The sequence below is a fragment of the Equus asinus genome, chromosome 14, assembly GCF_041296235.1.
Source record: "Equus asinus isolate D_3611 breed Donkey chromosome 14, EquAss-T2T_v2, whole genome shotgun sequence".
NCBI lineage: Eukaryota > Metazoa > Chordata > Mammalia > Perissodactyla > Equidae > Equus > Equus asinus.
This window is the reverse complement of record NC_091803.1, coordinates 35,309,095-35,326,568: the sequence shown is the minus strand read 5'-3', so window position 1 is coordinate 35,326,568 and position 17,474 is coordinate 35,309,095. Positions and strand designations below refer to the sequence as shown.

The 17,474-nt window shown below is 47.9% G+C and overlaps 1 protein-coding gene across 8 annotated transcripts in view; it reads right to left on the bottom strand.

Moving 5' to 3' along the window:
* Window positions 1-2,418: 2,418 nt before the first annotated feature.
* SYT17 (synaptotagmin 17) overlaps window positions 2,419-17,474 on the bottom strand; it is a 79,479-nt gene continuing 64,423 nt past the window's right edge. For all 8 annotated transcript variants that reach the window (XM_070484861.1, XM_070484855.1, XM_070484859.1 and 5 more), the window contains one exon: window positions 2,419-3,791. In XM_070484861.1, coding sequence (XP_070340962.1) covers window positions 3,595-3,791 — 197 coding nt within the window. In that variant the 3' untranslated portion in view covers window positions 2,419-3,594. The remainder of the gene's footprint in view (window positions 3,792-17,474) is intronic.

Below are 17,474 nucleotides of genomic sequence, written 5' to 3'. Positions count from 1 at the left end.
ACAGATCAGTACTTCCCTCGTACAAGTGCTTAGGTCAACGGCTGACACACGGTAAGCACTCAAGACATGTTAGCTACCAATGGATCGCCATGGAACCTTCGAACACACCGTACAGGAAGACATCCAGCTGAATAGAAAAACAGCTTCCCGAAGGATCCCCCTGCCAACCTTCAGGGCGATGCCTTCCGGTCTTCTTTTTAGGTGTAAGTTGTTAGTTTTTACATAGCGGTGATCATTCTTGAGTTATTTTAAACGGTATTCTTGAATAAGAAAAAGGTCAGGTATCCCACTGGCGGTGGAAGACAGGCCACCCAGAAGAAAAAAGTGAATCTTCCTTCCTCTCCCTGGCAGCGATCCCCCGCTTTCTGGGAGCGAGATATCAGTGCCCCAAATGGCGCCCTGGGACCCATCACGTCTGAGCAGGGCCGGGCAGAGGCTGTACTTTGTGGCAGGTCCCAGAGGGTAGACTGGAATCCTGGGGGGGTTCTGGAGTCTCAAGAGATGAGAGGGCTCAAGGATTAGCCCTGGGAAAACAGACATGGCTTTAAAACTTCGCACCACCCCTCCTCCCCCACCTCCTTCCTTTGAACTCGGGTTCCGCACCCCAAAGAGGGCGTGTAGGTGGCCCATGCGTGTCCTTTCCCACCTCCTAGCTGAGGAGGAGGAGGACGCTATTTGAAACAAATGGGTGGCCCACGATAGGGCACCTTGGGCCCAGGTTTCTATAGAAACCAAGTCATTCTTCACCTTTCAACGCATTTCCCTTTTCTCCTGACAAACTCTTTCCTTGGAGACGCGGACGGCTCTGACATCTGCCCTCCTACTGTTCCCTCTGGTCAGCCAGCAAACGTTGCCTGATGTGCGCCTAGGTGGAAAGCCAGCGAGGACGGTAAGCTCAGGTTTTGCAGGCATTGTTGCCACTAATGCCCGCTTCAAGCCCATGGGGTAAGAACTGTCACCCTCTTTTCAGATGAGACAGCCCCGCAGGGGGCTTAGCCCCCCAGCTCTGTATCAGTTTCCTGGGGCTGCCGTGACAAAGCACCACAGACTGGGTGGCTCCAACAGCAGAACATCATTGTCGCCCTGTTCTGGAGGCCGGAAGTCCGAAATCAAGGGGTCGGCAGGTTGGTTCCTTCTGAGGCTGCGAGGGAAGGCTGTGTTCCGGGGCTCTCTCCTTAGCTTGGAGGTGGCCGTCTTCTCCGTGTCTCTGCACCCTGTCTGTGCGTGTCTGTCTCTGTGCCCACATTTCTCCTTTTTATAAGGACACCAGGCAAATTTAGGACCCACCCTGAGGACCTCACTTCAACTGGATCACCTCTGTAAAGACCCTTTCTTCAAATAAGGTCACATTCTGAGGTCCTGGGGGTTAGGACCCCAACATATCTATCTTGAGGGGGACAGAACTCAGCTCATAACAGGCTCTGGAGTCGGATGGGCCTGGGCTGGCATTCCAGCTCTATTGCTCACTTGCCACTTAATCTCATTAAACCTTGGCCTCCTAATTTGTAAAAGGCGACTAAGAACGTCTCGCACGTGGGTTGCTGCCCCTCAGTCCGCCCGAGTTCCCCTGCGGCTGCAGTCAAGTTCCCCGGGAACGTGCACGGAGACTGCGCACCTGATGGAGTACACGCACCTCGTTCTCTGCCCGGGGATTTCTTGGTGCTACGGAAGCTCTCTCAGCCCGGGCAGGACAGTCCTAAAGTGCCCTTTTGTGCCTCCAGGGGCAACCCTCAGGCCCGGAGGAATAAGGGTGAGTAGTCAAATACCGCAGCTTCCCCATAAGGATAATTCTCAAGTGTATTCTGCCTGGGTCCCCAGCACGACAGAACCCCAGCTGCCCACAGAGGTAATTAATGCAGCTCTTATCTGCTTTTTTCTTTTCCTTCACTTAATCTTCCGTTCATGCTTCCCCGGGGTCATTTCCCAACTACACTATCTGCACCCAGGCCCCTGCCTTATGGTCTGCCTTTGAGGAATCCTAATTAAGACGATGAGGAAACTGAGGCTCAGAGAAGGTATGTGGCTTGTGCAAGGGCAGACAGGCAGGGAGTGGTGGGCCTGAGATTTGAACCATGGCTTCTTTGGTCCCAAAGCCCATGGGCCCAGTCACGATATGACCTCATCTCTAGTCCTGAACGCCTGTTAGGTCCCCGTCCTCCCTCATTCTGTTCCCTCTCTCAGGCTTTTATCGTCTTCTGTACCATCACGGTAAGGGAGCCATGTGACAGAGAGGGAAAATGCCTTCTCTCCTTCTCTCCTGAGAAGCGTCACCCAACCCAGCCCTCCTGCCTTTCCCCCTTGACCTTCATGCCATGGCAGCACGCCGAGTCATTGGGATGGTCATTACACAGCAGCAGTGACCGAGACACCCTCGCACCCTCGATGCCCCATGTTCATAAAGAAAAAGATAACGCGAATGCATGGCACAAATAAATAATCTTTAATTTCAACAAATCGCTCCCCCTTATGCCAGACAATATGCTGTGGGAAAAGATACAGAAGCATCCGACACAGAGAGATCTACTCTAACTACACGAATTCCTTAGCACTTAGAGAGAAATGACTTTGGTTCACACACAAACACAGAAAGGTCCTCAGAGTGTGACAAGTCAGGAGAGCATCTTGGATGGGGTGGGGTGGCTGCGGTGGCCATTTTAATCCACATAACCGTCCTTTGCGGGTTTTCTGTGAGTCACGATCACCATGATTCGGTCAAAAAGTGTTACGTTTGCTCTATTATGATATTCTATTTATTTGACATACAGATGCGCTACTGTTACTGAAGGTGGGGCCTTGACAGACAGGAGGACCCTGGGTGAAATTTCACTGACAGGAGAGGCAGAGAAAAGGGAGCGCTCAGGACTGAGGTTCTGGCCCACCGCCCTGCTCGCCAAGAGGACACACGGCACACACATGTTCACCTGTGAGGGCACACGCACGAGAACATCCACATACGTACTCACGGGGAGTCCCCAGGAATAAGCTAACACAAGGACAAATTCAGTTAAGCGAGGGAAGCTTCTCACACTGGAATATTTTTTGTTGCCATTTGGTTTTTCCAAATAGTATAATCTATTAATCATGTCCACTAAAGAGAAGACAGAGTACTTACACTTTTGGGGAACCCCTGGGAACAGCAGCCCGTTCAGAAGACACCCAGCGGGTGTGAGTTTGGGGCGCGGGGATCGGGCCTCCACATACTGGCCAAACTCTTGGAAAATTTCATCTTGACAGAGGTTGGCACCCTGAGGGAGGCCCTTTCTCTGGCCTGAAAGTTCAAAGTGCATTTTGGGGCAGGGGTATCAACAAGAGCAAGCTCTGTCAGTGAGTCTCACAGCAGAGCCCACTCAGCTCGTGACATATATGGATGGGGCTTCCGGAAAGTTCTCAGGCCTCACTCATTGAGGGCGGTCATTTTGTGATCAGCTTCCTCTTAGTTCTGAGAGGATTTGGGGTGTGTGTGTGTATGCGTGTGTGTGTGTTGTGCATGTGTATGCAGGTGTGGATGTAACAGGTATACGACACATTTTTTCTGTCTTAAATTTTCTTCTCTTTTTTTTTCCCAACAAATGAAAGTTGCCTTCCCGGTAGCCCTCAGGTCACCTCCAGTGAGGCGGGAGACACGCGGTCACACTCGGCCCGGGACCTCAGGCTGTGCCACTGCTCCACGGCCGTGCGGTGGGTGTTAAGCATCCGTCGCCAGTGGTTGGATTCGGAGGGGCCCGAAGAGTACTGGCCGATGACGATCCTTCCGATGAAGTCGTTGCTGCTCTTCATGTTGTGGCCGAACACTAGGGAGCCAGAGGGGCGAGTGCCGCGGGGAGGAGGCAAGCGGAAGGAGCGGTACAGAACAGGGAGGCGGGGACAAGACAGAGGCCGTTAGTCTACACATTCCTCCACTGCAAACACGGGGCCCTCGCTGCTAGGTCATTGTCTGTTTCTCTGAATGGTGAGAATTCCCCCGTTCCCTCATCTCACCCTCCCAGGAGTCCCGCTCCTGTCACACTGGGGTTCCTGCTGTCCCTCACCATGGCCAGGCATGCTCCGGCCTCCCAGCCTCTGCACTGGCTGTTCCTTCTGCCAGAGAGCTGCTCCCTCTGCCATATTCAACTTAAAACTTAGGTGTTGTAGCCTGACCACACTGCCTACAGGGCACAGCAGCTGGATAGTTCTAGTGGAAGCGTCTGCCATCATTGGAGTCCAGTTGAGTGGTTATGCCAGTTTCTCAGTCATGGCACTGTTGACATTTGGGGCTGGATCATTCTTTGTGGTGGGGCTGGCCTGTGCATTGCAGGATGCTTAGCAGCATCTCAGGCCTCTACCCACTGGATGCCAGTGGCACCCCCTTCCATAGATGTCACAACCCCAAATGTCTCCAGACATGGCCAAACAACCTCTGGGGCGGGGGGCCAATTCATCCTGGATAAGAACCACGAGGTTAAACTGTGGCCATGACACCAGGTGTCCTAGGTTAATCCTAGTTCTGTCATTTGACTGGTTCTGGGACCCGGACACAAGTCAAGGAACCTCTCTGAGAGTCAGTTTCCTTGTCGGTTCAATAGGAATCTTGACAGTACTTTACCTCTGTCAGCACACAGCGCAGCCCCTCAATAATAGACTGCTTTTTTGATCATAAATTTCTCACTGATGACCTTTTATAAAAGAGACCTCATGTTTCCTCTGTTCCAGGCAACGGACGCAAGTTTCCCGAGAGACATGGCTGTGGCCATTTCTTAAACCCCTTATTGAACTGCATGTCTTTTGGGGACGGCTTCTCTGTTCATTCCAGTGCAAGCTTAATTTGTGTCTTTCAAGCCTAATGAGATGGTTAGCTTGATTTATCTTCCCAGCCGAGTTCCGCCTCATTCTTTATCTGCGTGGGGGTAGTCCAGGCATGCCATCTCGCTAACGGGAAAGCAGGCTGCGTCTGTGTTATAAATGAAGGACTACAGAATGGGAAATCTCACAGATTCACCCAGCGTGAGCCGAGCAAAGGCGGGCTGGATCCCAGGAGGGACGCCGATGAGCAGATAAAGCAGCTACGTTATGCAGCCAAACACAGAGCTGGAATGCTAACGAGCCTCTGTTCTCCCCTGTGGGGTTCACATCAAGAATTCCAAATGATACAAATGGGGGAAAAAAAAGAAAAGTGCAAAAACAAAAAGCCCATCAAGTGTCTAAAAACCAAAAAGACGTGGGTGAACTAGTCTAAGTGAAATGCTATGCTGTCTCAATCAAGAGTGTCCTGCCGGTTTGGATCCCCGGTGCGGACATGGCACCGCTTGGCACGCCATGCTGCGGTAGGCGTCCCACATAGAAAGCAGAGGAAGATGGGCATGACGTTAGCTCAGGGCCAGGCTTCCTCAGCAAAAAGAGGAGGACTGGCAGTAGTTAGCTCAGGGATAATCTTCCTCAAAAAAAAAAAAACAAAACAAGAGTGTCCCGTACCTGTCAGCTCCGTGGACAAAAATTGGACCGTGTATGTTTTTTGTACACATGGTCAAGTGCTCAGTATGCACAGGTGGACCTCGTTTCCATGAAAATCCCTTTCAGAAGGGAAAAATTAGGAATGGAATCTTTGCTTAATAAAGGCAATTGCTAAGGATCTCTCTGATGCATTTGAAAAACATTTTTTTTCGAAGAGGTAACATTTGGGACTCTTGAACCACACCTGCTAGGCAACGTAAGGGTTGATCTCACCAAATGAGAAATAGTTACCAGAGTCCCCTTCTCTGTGGGCCTCGAATCTAAAGCATGATGCTATTTAGGATGCCATTTCAGGCCTCATTTGGTTTTCCCCCTTGGGGACAGAACATTCTATCATCGTCTGCGTGTTCAAAGCTCAGAATTGAAAATGCAGAAACATCCTGGTAAATGAGTAGAGGTTTTGCTTCGTTGGGAAAAGAGTTTTAAGAAAAGAAATCCGAAACGCTCTCATGCACTGTTGGTGAAAGAGGAAGCAGGTTCCGCTTTTGGGGGAGATTCACAGTATCTGCTCTAGATAGGAATATCGTAACTCGTGATCCAGCTATTCTGCTTCTAGGAATTTATCCCATAGAATTATCTCTGCAAATAGACAAGGATATGCATACAACGATATTCTCCATCGCAGGGGTGGGCAAACTAGAGCTTCTAAGCCAAATCTGGCCTGCCACCTGTTTTTTGTAAATAAAGTTTTATTGGAACCCAGTCAAACTCACTCATTTGCCTAATGCCGATGGCTGCTTTCGAGCTACAGCAGCAGAGCTGAGTAGCTGCGACAGAGACCGTGTGGCCCACGAAGCTGAAAATATTTACTATCTGGCCCTTTACAGAGAAGTTGACATATCCCTGTTCTAGAACATTGCTTGTGAGAATGAAAGATGGAAATAAGAAAAATGTCCGTGAGGAAGTGTGGTCGAGGCTGTTGGTGCCCTGTCAACCCCTCAGCCCACTCTGGAGGCTGCCGGAAGCTTCCGTGGCTGGTGTCCTACAATGAGCGCCCACAGCTCCCTGCCGGGGCCACGCCAGTCAATGCTAACAGTGTGATTTGTGGTGGGGGCCTTGGGCCACTCAATAGCAGCTTGAACTCTGAAGGGGCTGGAGACTAGGGTCAGCGACTCGGACAGTCAGCCATGCCTGTGTGACTCACCCTCACTCAATATCCGGGACACCAAGGCTTGAGTGAGCTTCCCTGGTGGGCAATACTCTGAGCGTGCTGCCGTACATTGTTACTGGGAGAATGAAGTGCTCTCCATACGACTCCAGCGGGAGAGGACCCCTGGAAGCTGGCGCCCACGTTCTCCCGGACTCTGCTCTACATGCCTCGTGCCTCTGCTGATTTCAATCTGTGTCCTTTGGCTGGAATAAACTGTAACCATGAGTATAAGGGCTTTTCTGAGTTCTGCGAGTCCTTCAGAGGATCACTGAACTGATGCACCTCCCAAGTTGCAGCTGCCCACTCATCAAACGTCCCAGATTGGCCCTTCCTCTCTCACTTCCCAACTCTCTTATCAGTGTTTCCTGGGCTCACCTCCCCAGAAGCCTATATGCACCTAGGTCATTGTCGTAGGATCAGCTTTGGGAGGCACGCAGACTGAGACTGGAGGGGACTAATTAAATAATTTCTGATGTAACAATACCATGGAAACCAACGTTGCGGCTAAAAATGAGACAGACCTACATACACGAAATGGAAAAGCCTCCAAGACATATCGCACAAAATCAAGTTGCAAAATCGTATAGGTAAACACAATCTCTTTTTGTGTAAGAAAAGGTTAATAAATAGAATAGAGAACAATTTCTGGAAGAATGGTCACCAAAGTGTAAAGAGTGGCTCTCTCTAGGGAGGGAAGCAAGAAAGCACTTTCCCTTTTCTGTATTATATAAGTGTGTACAGTTGGAACTTCTGACAAGTACATGTTATTTCGGAAAGAAAACAAAGGAAAAAATAAGCCCCTATTAGAGAATCCACGTGTAAATCACCAGAAGGGGAAAAAGAACGAAAGGAAGTCTAATATCCTACGTTCCTTATCCCAATTTGCAAAGTAAATGGGCTTGCTGAGTCATCCGGCCCTTGGAAGGCGGGAGCTTCTCAGTGACTCAGCCTTTTTGATGGGAGCAGTGGCTGCCACGGCCATCTGAGTTAATTGGCAGGCTCTGGTATTTACAAGTCACTGGGTAACATTAAGGCAATCTCATCAGTCCTTTAAAAACCAAAAAGTTTTAATGCAAATTTTAATAAGCTGAAGCTGAATAGGACGAATTAATTTCCATCATAAAAGTTGCCTGGGAGAATATCAAGATTTGCCATCACTAAATTCCTAGGGGGTGTGTTGTTGGAGAGAATAGGGAATTGACTGGATACTTAGAGAATCCAGAATGGGGCTCAGAGACAGAAGGCCAGACACCCCGCCCCCTCCACTTTATAGATAAGGATACCAAGTCACTGAGCCAGCTGGTGATAAAACTCACAGTATTTGCAACAAATAACCTGTAAAGGAGGCACGTTCTCATAGCCAGATCCCTACATTCCTCCTCTTTAGAAATGATCATATCTAGAAATTTTGTTGTCAGGCACCCCCAAATATCCCCACTGGCTGTCATGGGGGACCCAGTTTACCGCAGTCACTAGTATACAACTGGACAATGGATATACTCCAACGCGCCCCAGTCGTCTGGAGGCAACCTCCTGACAACCTGTACAATCCAGAGTGACAAAAAGGCACCTGAACAGTCAGAAGAGATGTCACAACGTCTGTGCCCAAAACCCATGGAGAGGGCTCCTCACATGTTCTCTAAGAACCTCTTTACTCTTCATGGATTTAGACGCGATTCAAATAAACCTGGTCCTCTGTTTTCCCCACCAGGAGCGATTTAAATTAATTTAGTGCATTGTGACTACTCGACAGATCCAAGAACGGGGCCCCTGGGTGAAGGGGCAGCAACCCGTTACTCCTTCGTGGAGCTGAGGGAGATGCACCATGTGATCCTGTATTTTTATAATTATGACTCGAATCAGTAAGAAAGCTCAGTGTTCCGGTTAACGGGTCCAAGGAGGTGCGAAATGTTTTCTATCAAAAACAGTTAAAAATTTAAAGCCTTTGTTTAAGTTTAAGGGAAAAGAATTCAGTAAGTGGAAAATCTACACACACACAAAACCCCCTTAGTGGCTCTTCCCCGATGACTACAGAGTGCAGCAGCCACTGTCCCCAGGAGTATGCTCTGTCACCTGTCACACTACTCTCACCCTCAAGCACCTGATGGCCACAGACTCAGAGGATGGCCCTCTGTGGGGACAGGCGAATCACCAACACCCAGTTCTGTCCTCACACAGGGCATGGACAGACCCTACATAATCCCATCTGGAATTTTAGACTCAACTTATCTCTAAAGAATTACCAATGTACCTGTCTGCTTCTGTGGCACCAGTCACCATGGCAATTCAGGTTAGAGAAACACAACTGGTGAAAACAAAGCATGATGAGGGGCATCCCCCAGGGCTCCAGGACCCGACTTTGATGGAGCGTAGAGGGTGATGGTGCTTCGTTAAGTACCCACCATGTGTATGGCCCAGGGCTAAGCACACCACGTGGATTAACCCACTCAATCTTCACGTCAACCCTCTAGAGTGGGGTTTCTCATTGGTGGCACCACTGCCACTGGGGGCCACATCAGTCTGTATTTTGGAGGCCGTTCCAAGTGCTGTAGGATGTTCAGCAGGAACTGTGGCCTCTGCCCACTAGATGCCATTAGCAGTCCCAGGTGTGACAACCCGAAGTACCTCCAGACATCGCCCGACGTCCCCTGGGAGCATGACCACGTCCCCTCCACTGAGAACCACTGCTCTAAGGCAGCCGCTCTCACTGGCCCATTTTACAGCCGGGGAGACCCAGAGTGGTACAGGGAGACCACTCACGGCTGCAGTGAAAATCTAGGCGCCCCGAGTGTGTCAGGGGCAAGCTGAGGTTTTCACATGTTGACATTTTCTGTAATAGTGAATTTGTTCTTCCCCACAAGAGCTAAACTCTTTTGGCTGCTAATTTAGTTTGCCAAGGCAGACAGTTCTGGAAGGGAAACTGGATACTTAGAGCGTGGGTGTGATAAACACTGCAAATTCAAAGGGAAAAAAAAATCTCCATCTTTACCAACGGGAGCAGACTCGACAGCTCCCCATTTTGCATGTTTGGTTCACAAGGGGATGGCCCCATAGGCAGCTTCAAGGCTGACAGCACAGTGCAGGACTGTCCCCAGATCATGGCCAGAACCCCACCTCATCCCTGTCCCACACAATCCACCTCTGGGATGCTGGGTTGAGTGGCTCCCCCATTTCTGAAAAGCTGCACCTAAGCCAGCGAAACTCATCCTGGGCTGTTTCACGGTGCTCCCTAATTCCTCATCCCGGAGGGGTCCCCACACTTCATCAGGATGTTCCTGAGTTATCTATGCCCTCGGAGGAGCTCCAGTCTATACATCCCTGTTTCTTCCCCGCTCCTCCCCACAGGCCAGCTCTGACACCCCCCAACAAAGGTGGTACCCATCCTCTTTGCAACTTTTGCAAGACCTCCTCAAACTATAGCACTCCCTCTTTTTGCTGCTTCTCTCTGAAACCTAGAAGCTGTTCCAGGTTTCTCTTCAAAACCAGGTAAATCATATCCCTTTCCTGGGCCTCAGTCCTCCCATTTATACAATGGGCCAGTATATGTAGGTTTTAAGGGCCCCTCCAGCTCTGACATTTCTTTGGTTCTAAGAAGTTTCGTCCATGACTTAAGGATGATGTTTTTCAAGCTTTCTTGGCTCATTATGTCATTCACAGCAGCTGCTTGGACAGAACTTTTTTTCTCCACGTTTTTCCTTCCAACAGTCATAATGACAATTTAGATAACAGTTCTATAATAATTAAAAATCAGCAATACCGAATCTGGAGTTCTGTGCACTAGGCACAGAGCAAAGTACTTTATATACATTTTCTGGCTTAATCCACACCACGATCCTATTCGAGAAGGTACTATTTATCGCCCCATTTTGCAGGTGGGGAATTAAACGTTCAGAGGGGTTGGGAGGTTGAGTGCCAAAGGTCACACAGCCAGCGTGCGGCACGGTAGAAATTGAAACCAAAGCTCAGCATCCTTTCTCCTCCCATCTCAAAAAGAAGAGAAGTCTCGCCTATTCCCCCTTCCACTGACTCTGACATATGACAAGGACGAGATTAGGAGTAGAAATATACTGTATGTGTGTGTTTGAAGGGGAGGCAGGTCCTCAAGCCGGCATGTGAGGCAAGAGGTGCCAAGGGTCGGAAAGGCCCTCAGCAATCCCTCATGAAGGGGTCACGGTAGAGACCTTCGCACCAGCTCTCTATGGTCCCGCAGGGTTGGCTTGGCCTCCGGCGTCTGAAGGGATGGCTGCTACTTCAGGAGGGCCGCAGACAAGGAAGCTGTCTTCCGTTTAGGGACTAATGATGTGAAAAATATAACAGTAGCACCTAACACTTACATAGCGCTTCTCACGTACCAGCCCCTGTTCTATGGACTTCTGATACAGTACTTTAGCCACACAACAACCCTATCTTCAAGGTAAATACTATTATTATCTCCTTGGGTCTAGAGGTCACACTGGCATCACGGCCTGCCTTCCCGAGGGTAGACCTGGCAACAGCCCTGAGCACGCCTAGAAACAGGCTTGGGTCACTGGGTGGGAAATTCTGGGACCCCAGTCCTCGGAGGTGATCTAGAAAAAAGATGCAGACTCCAGGTGGGCAGGTCTCCTTGACCCTCTAGACTCCCTACCTTCAGACTCCTCACCCCATTGAAAGCACGAGGTCCGGGCTAGAGGCCCCCTTTTGCCCAGGTTTACAGGCAATACTGGCTCAGAGTGAACTGCTGAATTCCTTTAGCGCAGTGGTTCCCAGCTGGGGCCAATGTTATCCCCCAAATCTGATCCAATGTCAGGAGACATTTGGGTCATCACAATTGGGGGAGGGGGGTTGCTACTGGCATCTAGTGGGTGGAGGCCAGGGGTGCTGCTAACATTATACAGAGCACAGCGCAGCCCCACAGCAAAGCACTATCTGGCCCAAGATGTCAATGAGTGTTGAGGTTGAGAAACGGTGCCTTAAGGGAAAAGGGTTATGTTTTGCGGTTTCCCTTCATTAATACTTAATTCACCACTGCCACCAACACCAAAGGAAAGCCACTGACACCTGAGAGGCTATGTGGATCTATAGGGAAAGAGACAAGAGACGTGAGACCTGGGGAGGAGGGGGGAGGCCAAATCACCTCAACAGAGCTGGAGAGAGTTTTGGAGCTTGACGGAGAAAACATTCCAGAGTGAATTCAGGGTGAGAGAAAACTGGGGAGTCAGGGAAGGCGCTTCTGAGAAATGCAGCCATGGCTTACGAATTAGATCTCTTTCTCCTTCCTCAAGACAGAGAAGTCAAGATTGATTTCTGTTAAAATTCCTTTGGACCACAGCTGGACCACTTCTTGACATCCCTGTGTGGAAACTGAGCCCCGTGGAGCCTGCGTTTATGAAGGCGACAGATGGGTTGAAGAGTCACTTTCAGATCTTCGTGTGAACCACAGCGTCTAGGAGGAAGCATCTAAAAGTGTGACTGTAATGTAATGAGCTTGTTTTTACACGAACCAAAATTCAGACATCGAGTGAGGATCATCTTTGTACATTTGTTTCAGAGATGCTGGCATGGCTGGGGGGAAATGTTCACTAAGCCGTCTTCAGAGCTAGTTACAAGACACCTGTTGGAGCTTTAGAGGGATAATTAATCAAATCTTCCCCCCTCAATCTTCTAAAATAATTGAGAAATAATTGAGAAAATAAGGGAGGGGGTTGGCCCCGTGGACGAATGGTTAAGTTCACGCACTCTGCTTTGGCAGTCTGGGGTTCACGGGTTCGGATCCAGAACTATGCACCTGCTCAAACAGCCATGCTGTGGCAGCGTCCCACATAGAAGAATTAGAATGACCTACAACTAGGATATACAACTATATACTGGGGCTTTGAGGAGAAAAAAAAAAATATTGGAAAAAAGAAAAGAAAGGAGAAATATCACAAATAAGCAAATCACTGGAAGGCTTTTTCTTTCTTTTTTTTTTTTTTTGAGGAAGATTAGCCCTGAGGTAACATCTGCTGCCAATCCTCCTTTTTTTGCTGAGGAAGACTGGCCCTGAGCTAACATCTGTGCCCATCTTCCTCTACTTTCTATGTGGGACGCCTACCACAGCATGGCTTGCCAAGCGGTGCCATGTCTGCACCCGGGATCCGAACCAGCGAACCCCGGGCCTCCAAAGCAGAACGTGCACACTTAACCGCTGTGCCACCAGGCGGGCCCCAATGGAAGGGTTTTAAAAATGCCAGTGCTTGGATCTCATCCCAAGAGATTCTGTTGATTGGTTTAGGGGTTGGAGACTGGATGCCAAGGGTCTTCAAAGGCTCCCCAGGTGATTCTCGTGTGCGGTCGGTCAGGTTAGATCCACTGTGTGAGATGCAGATCAAAATACCAGCGGGATTGGCGGCTTAGCTGGATTATAGAAAGGAGCCTGATCCTACTATTTGCTCTCCTTGAATTAAACTTCTCTGACCAAAACCCATGCAGGCTTTGTCCCTGCAGGCTCACAGAAGGAGTTACAGAGAATGCTGCCCGCTGTAGGCAGGTAGGTCCCAGAGAGAGGAGGAGGCCTGGGAGACCTTTATTTTTTTATATTTATATTTTTATTCATTTTTATATTTATTTATTTGTTGAGGAAGATTTGCCCTGAGCTAACATCTGTGCCAATCTTCCTCTACTTTGTATGTGGGTCACTGCCACAACATGGCTGCTAACAAGTGGTATAGGTCCATGCCCAGGGAACTGGGCCCAAACTTAACCACTAGGCTACAGGGCCGGCCCCTGGGAGACCTTTAACACCTTAATCCCATCCAGCAGAAGACTGTGGACCCCTAGATGCAAACTCACCATGTTCCCAATCAGATAAGTCATTTCTTCCCTGGGAGAAGTGAATAAAGGAAAAAAGAGGAGTAAATAAAATAATAAAATGAATAAAAGAGAGCCCAGAGGTGTTACTTTCGGGCAAGGGTAGACAAACTTTTTCCATCAAGGGCCACCTACAGTCCCTGTCGCCACTACTCTGCCACTGGAGCAGAAAGCAGCCACAAACAATATGTAAACAAATGGGCCAAGGGTGTGAGACGTAAGAAGAAACACACATTTGGTCTGTGCCCCACTTCCTGACACAGAGCTCCTAAAACTCTCGTAATTTCCTGCTGATGGGGAAGACAGGAGCATCTTTTGTTATGCTGTTGGGTCTTAGTCCCTGGTTCATGGCACAAGAGCGTCTAAGACCTTGGAATCTTCGAAAAGATAAGAGCGTCTTGTTGTATGCTAATGAGATGACTGCTGGCTGGTGGCTCCAGATAGTGGCAGGATGGGGCCTGGTTGCCAGAGAGACCAAGGCATGATCAGAGGGTTGGAACTTTCTGTCCCCATCCCCCAAAACAACCTCCAGAGAGGAGAGGGGCAGGAGGTTGACTTCATCACCAATGGCCAATGATTTCATCAATTACGCCTACGTAACAATTTTCTGTATGTACGAGTGTTACACATCAACAAAAAGTCAACTTGAAAAAACAAACGAATGGGACTAAAGTTTGCAATTGACCTTGAAATGCATGAAAAAAAATGAGTTGAGAGAATAAACAGAGGGATGGATAGATGTGTGATAAGGCAAACAGCAAATGTTCATTGTAGAACGCAGGCAGTGGGAATATGGGTGTTGACTGAACAATTCTTTCAATATTTTTTTAAAGTTTTTTTGTTTTTTCCTCTGGGAAAGATTCGCTCTGAGCTAACATCTGTTGCCAATCTTCCTCTCTCTCTCTTTTTTTCTTCGCAAAGCCCCCAAAGTTGTGTATTTTAGTTGCAAGTACTTCCAGTTCTTCTATGTGAGCTGCCACCACAGCATGGCAACTGACAGACAGGTGGTGTGGCTCTGAGCCCAGGAACCAGACCTGGGCTGCCGAAGTGGAGCACACTGACCTTTAACTGCCAGGCCATCAGAGCTGGTTCTAAAAGTTTCTTAATAAAATGTTGGGATTGAAAACAAACAAACACACACACACACAGCTCAATGTCCTATTTCATAGCTTTACTTGCTTCTTTATAAGAAAGAAATATCGATTCCAGGTCTGTGTGACTATTCAGTTCACAGGCTGGTTACAGGGCTGGTGCATCATAGAGCAGGAAGCGAACGTGCTGGACCATCAGGGACAGGGGAGTAGACAAGAGAGGAGGACCTGGTGCAATGGCGAGGAGCTCCCAGTGGGTCCTGCCAGGTTATCCCAACGACCACAACAACCAGACCACATATGGCCAGAAACACTGTCCTGGGCCTGAACCGAAGGGTCTCGAACCCTGATGTTTTGCCTGATCACAACATCAAACAAAATATTCTCCTTTGGACCAGTGAGCACCCTGGACTCTGCTCAGAACATGCCCCTGCCTTCATGCCTTCCTCCTTCCTCACGAAAAGCACAAAAAGGATGTTCTCTGCCCTGAGTCATCAGAGAAACGCAAAATAAAATCACAGCCACTTTGGGCCAGCCCCGTGGCCAAGAGGTTGGCTTCTAGTGCTCTGCTTCAGTGGCGTGGGGTACGCCAGTTCAAATCCTGGGCACAGACCTACATACCACTCATCAAGCCATGCTGTGGTGGCATTCCACATAGAAGAACTAGAAGGACTTATAACTATGATATACAACTATGTACTGGGGCTTTGGGGAGAAAAAAAAAAAAGGAAAAGAAGATTGGCAACAGATGTTAGCTCAGGGCCAATCTTAAAAATAAAATAAAGGGGCCAGCCCGGTAGCACAGTGGTTAAATTCGCTTCAGCAGCCCAGGGTTTGCCAGTTTGGATCCTGGGTGTGGACCAACACACTGCTTGTCAAGCCATGCTGTGGCAGGCGTCCCACGTATAAAGTAGAGGAAGATGGGCATGGATGTTAGCTCAGGGCTAATCTTCCTCAAAAATAAAATCAAATCACATCCATTTGTATAATCTAAGAAAAAATTTTTCCTCGGTTTTGTTTACTAAAGTATTATTTAGATAGAATAAAACCCATCCCATTTTAAGTATACAGTTGGATGAATTTTGATCGCTGTATACAAATGTGTAACTGCCACCACAATCAAGATACAGAATAGTTCTCTCTCCCTAAGAAGGTTCCCACTTGTCCCTTTTCCCTCCATCCCTTCTCTGTCCCAAGCAGGCTGCAGTCCCAGGTGATCATGATCTGCTGCTGTCACTATAGTTTTGCCTTTACTAGAATTTCACAAAAATGGAATCGTACAGTATATAGTCATTTGCATTCACTTAGCATAATGTTTTTGAGATTAACCCATGCATACGTGTATTAATATTTCATTCTTTTTAATTGCTGGGTGGTATTCTAATGTGAGGATGTCAATTTGTTTATCCATTCACAAGTTGGTGGACATTTAGGTTGTTGTTATTACAAATAATGCTACTTGAAATGTGCGTGTACATGATTTTTTGTGGACGTATGTTCTCATTTCTCTTGAGTAAATACCTAGGAGTACAATTGCTGGTTTGTATGGTAAATATAAATTTAATTTTATAAGGCAATGGCATACCATTTTCCAAAGTGGTTATAACATCTTACATTCCCACGAGAAATTTATAAGAGTTCCAGTTGCTGCAGATCTTTGTCAACACTTGGTATTTTCAGTCTTTTAAACTTAGTACTACTAGTGGGTATGCAGTGGATCTTATTGTGATTTTACTTTGCATTTCTAATGACTGATGAAGCAGTGGATCTTTTCAATGTGCCTCTTTGCCATCTGTGTATCTTCTTGTGAAGTGTGTCTGTTCAAATCTTTTGCTCACTTTTTATTGAGTTACGGATTGTCTGTCTTGTTATTGAGTTACAAGAGCTCTTTACATATGCTGAATACAGGCTCTCTGTTGGATATGTTTTGCAAAAAATTACTCTCAGGGTGTGCCTTGCTCTTTTATTTTCTAAACTGTGCCTTTCAAAAAGCAAAACTTTTAAATCTTGATGAAGTCTAGTTGTCACTTTTCCATCCATTTCATTTAAAAATAAAGTAATTGTACACCCGAGGTTTTTGAAGCCAGCAATCAATGTGCAGCTGTCTTGCGTCTGCCAACTAAGAAATGAAAAATGAATCTGAGGCAGATCTGGGTGGGGGGGGGGGTCCATGGCTGCCTGTGATTGTTTTTCTGTACTTTTCCATATGTTTGAATTATTACATAATACAGAATTAAAGATCAAAAGGCTTTTTTAAATTTGTAAAAAAGAATGATAAAAATATCATCTCATAGCTGTTCAGCACTGAATCATTTTGAAAGCTTGCTTATTTCATCCTTGCATGAATCCTCTTCTTGGGGCCAGGAGTCGGGGCCTCCCTGGGCCACGGAGGGTTAAACCATTTGCCCGAGTCACCTGTTTCAAATGCACACTCCAAGAAGATACAAAAGAGTAAAAATCGCGCCACTTTTTTTTTCTGGATTGTACATTTTGACAATAGCTATCAAAACGGACAAACGTAGATGCTTTGAGCAAGCCATCCCACTGCTGGGCTATAGCTCACGGTACATTGGGATATATCAGCAGAGAAACGTGTGTGGGTGCTCCCTCCAATAACATTTCTAACTGCAAAGAACTGGAATTGACCCCAAGGTTACCAACAGGGCACTAATTAAATAAACTGTTCTTCAACTCATTGACTTAATATCACGCAGCCATTAGGAATAATTAGGGAGCTCTATACTCCACGTCAGCCACACTGAGCTCCTGGCTGTTTCTCCCGTGTAAAGGCCTTTTTGCACCACTGGCCGTGTGGCTAGGATGCTTCTCCCACAGACACCAACATGGCCTATCCCTGGTCCCCTTCAGGTCTTGGCTCAAACGTCCCCTCTCCATGAGGTCCTCCTTGGCCACCTTTT